At 39.0% G+C, this 2,500-nt stretch overlaps 1 protein-coding gene across 1 annotated transcript in view; it reads right to left on the bottom strand.

The window, feature by feature from the left end:
• Positions 1 to 2,250, bottom strand: part of LOC137974088 (uncharacterized) — a 20,435-nt gene extending 18,185 nt beyond the window's left edge. Inside the window, exon 1 of the mRNA XM_068821012.1 lies at positions 2,086 to 2,250. Within this exon, the coding sequence (XP_068677113.1) occupies positions 2,086 to 2,163 (78 nt within the window). The 5' untranslated portion in view covers positions 2,164 to 2,250. The remainder of the gene's footprint in view (positions 1 to 2,085) is intronic.
• Between the last annotated feature and the right edge of the window lie 250 nt (positions 2,251 to 2,500).

Below are 2,500 nucleotides of genomic sequence, written 5' to 3'. Positions count from 1 at the left end.
CCGGACTCGATATCAAAAGTAAAGAACCAAAAACTGTCTCTAAACATGAATGCGAGAGTGGGGAGGCTTTCATATTTAAATTTAAACTTGCGTACAAAAGGATTAACAGATCTACTGAGATCCAGAACCAGACGCAAGTGCAGCCACGAGCGACAGAAAGAGGATTGCAACAATATGGTCTAGAAATTACTTCTCTGACTTCTGTCGCGCATCTATTAATAACTAACTCGTTGATAGCATTGGCAGAAAATTCTGCATGATCTAAAGCACTTTTGTTGTTCTTATAAAACAAGGCGGAGGTATAATGGTAAAAGGTATAATGTAAATAGTCAATAAGACTCCAATCACAAGTGCAGATGATTGCAAATTCTCAAACCATCAATTCTTGTGAGCGTTAATACGGCCTTGAACAGACGGAACGGGCGAAGATTCAGTTACCTCAGCATTCTTTAAACCACGTAACTCTAACAAAAAATTGGTATCACCTGGCTCTTCTCGTATCCCAAAAAAAAAATCGTCAGTCCCACTGATTTCACTTAGCGGTTCCTTGGCTTGGAGGCGGCATGTAGGTAGATTGCGCTGGTAATTGGACCAAGTTACGCTGTCAAGAGAGGGCATTGTTCCTGGCACTAGCGGTTGGATACTTTGATCTCCAGCAACCTCTCCAGAAATGGCCAGGCCTGTTACACAGGAAGCATGTGCTCAAAAGGAGTAAAAGCAGAAGATGCATTAGTAAATCTGGTAGAAACGCGCCTAAAATCAGGACTAAGCTTATTAGCTTTATTAGCTCTTTCGGCTTTTATCTTCTCTCTTAGATTTCCGAATTCCTTGACTATCTTACGAATTCGCTTTTCATCTGTCTCATCTTCGGCAACCGGTATTTGTTTGTATTCTGTTACAAAATCCCAGCCATGCAAATTTGCAAGCACTATAGGTTTCATTCTAATGGCAATGGCATTCTTACCTTCCTCTAAGGCGCAGCTTCCACAAGTTTACCAGAGTGAAGCGCATCCACAGCAGAATCAATATAGCTGGCTACTTTTTCCTGATACTGGTACTGCTCTTCGTTCCCTTTATATTTAAATGTGTGTCGAGCGAAATTTTCAAGACGAATTTTCTTAACTGCGAAGTTGATGGATTCATCGTTCTGACGATCAAGCTCGTCCTTGAATGAAGCGAGCTCCGCAGAAAGAAAGTTTTTTAGCTCCGAAATAGCCGGCAAAGGCGCAGTAGGAGGCTGAGAAGGATCAGCGCTAAAACCAGAAAGCATAGCTTGTATTTCTGGACTCACCAACAAGCAAAGTTACAGTTCTTGGTGGCTGTCCAGAAGGCGAACGTCTTCCTCAATCGAATGCAACGTATTTCAGGTTTTCTAACTAATATAAAGTTAGGATACAGTTCTTGGTGGCTGTCCAGAAGGCGAGATAGTGAAAACTAGAAATTCCACTTTTTATACCAAATAATTAGCATATAATATATGCAGTTACATAATCATGAACAAAAAGTAAATACGAAACAATTGTTCAAAATATGTGAAGCCTTATTTCAGAAACAATGTGAATACCTTGAATTATAGTAATGCTACGAACCGTAACGAACACGCTTTCCAACTACTCTTTGTTCCGTTGGAAAGCATTATTCTTCAGAATACTGCATGATGTCTCGAAAACTCGAGCAACTGCTGGTAAATGTCTTTTTAAAAGGCCTTCGACGAGGCAGAATAGATGTTGACTGCTTTTAATGTATTATGAGTATGGTTCTTCTGTCGTTACTTTTTCCCTGTTGAAATCGTAAGTAAAATGAAAATCTGGTAGAACCGAATTTGTCAATGAAAGGACATACAAGACCGCTTTGACGTGCATTTCGATTGCCGTTAATGCTTTTGCAGGCAAAAAATAGAATCCAACGCTCAAAATAATAAACCGTCTAAAGGTGGCAGGAGAACAGAAGTTATCTCTTGCAGCAAACGACATCCGAAAACAAATTAAGAAATCACTAGCTGTTTATGGCATCTACATCAAACTGACAGGCTTTCTTGAGATAGTAGATCTTGAGTATAGATCTCAGATGATCTAGAGTACTTACCTCTGAGAACAGATGACCAAACTTAAAATGAGTACCAAATGCTAAAGTGAACCACACAACCGCTATCCACGCGTGCATTTTTACTTGCAACGAAAGCGTAAAAGTAACAAGAAGGGCTTTGCAATATTAATATATGATATCCTAAACTGGGAAAAAACTTGTCAAGTTCAGTTAGTATATATTATCTTTGCGAGTAAACAAACTCCCATGTAAGTCCATTATTATCATATAATTGTGAGAAGGATAGACAAGTATTTTAAGTTCGCTCATTTAATGGTAGAATTTTGACGACTGTTATCTACTAATCAGTCAATTGCGTTAGCATCAAAGCCGCCGTTAGTGTGTAATTCAAAAGAATAACACCAATGTCATAAAGCAGGTGCAGACATGACCTTAAAATGATATTGATATCTAC

This window comes from Montipora foliosa, chromosome 1, assembly GCF_036669935.1.
Source record: "Montipora foliosa isolate CH-2021 chromosome 1, ASM3666993v2, whole genome shotgun sequence".
NCBI classification, from domain to species: domain Eukaryota; kingdom Metazoa; phylum Cnidaria; class Anthozoa; order Scleractinia; family Acroporidae; genus Montipora; species Montipora foliosa.
This window is presented reverse-complemented; position numbering and strand designations above follow the sequence as displayed.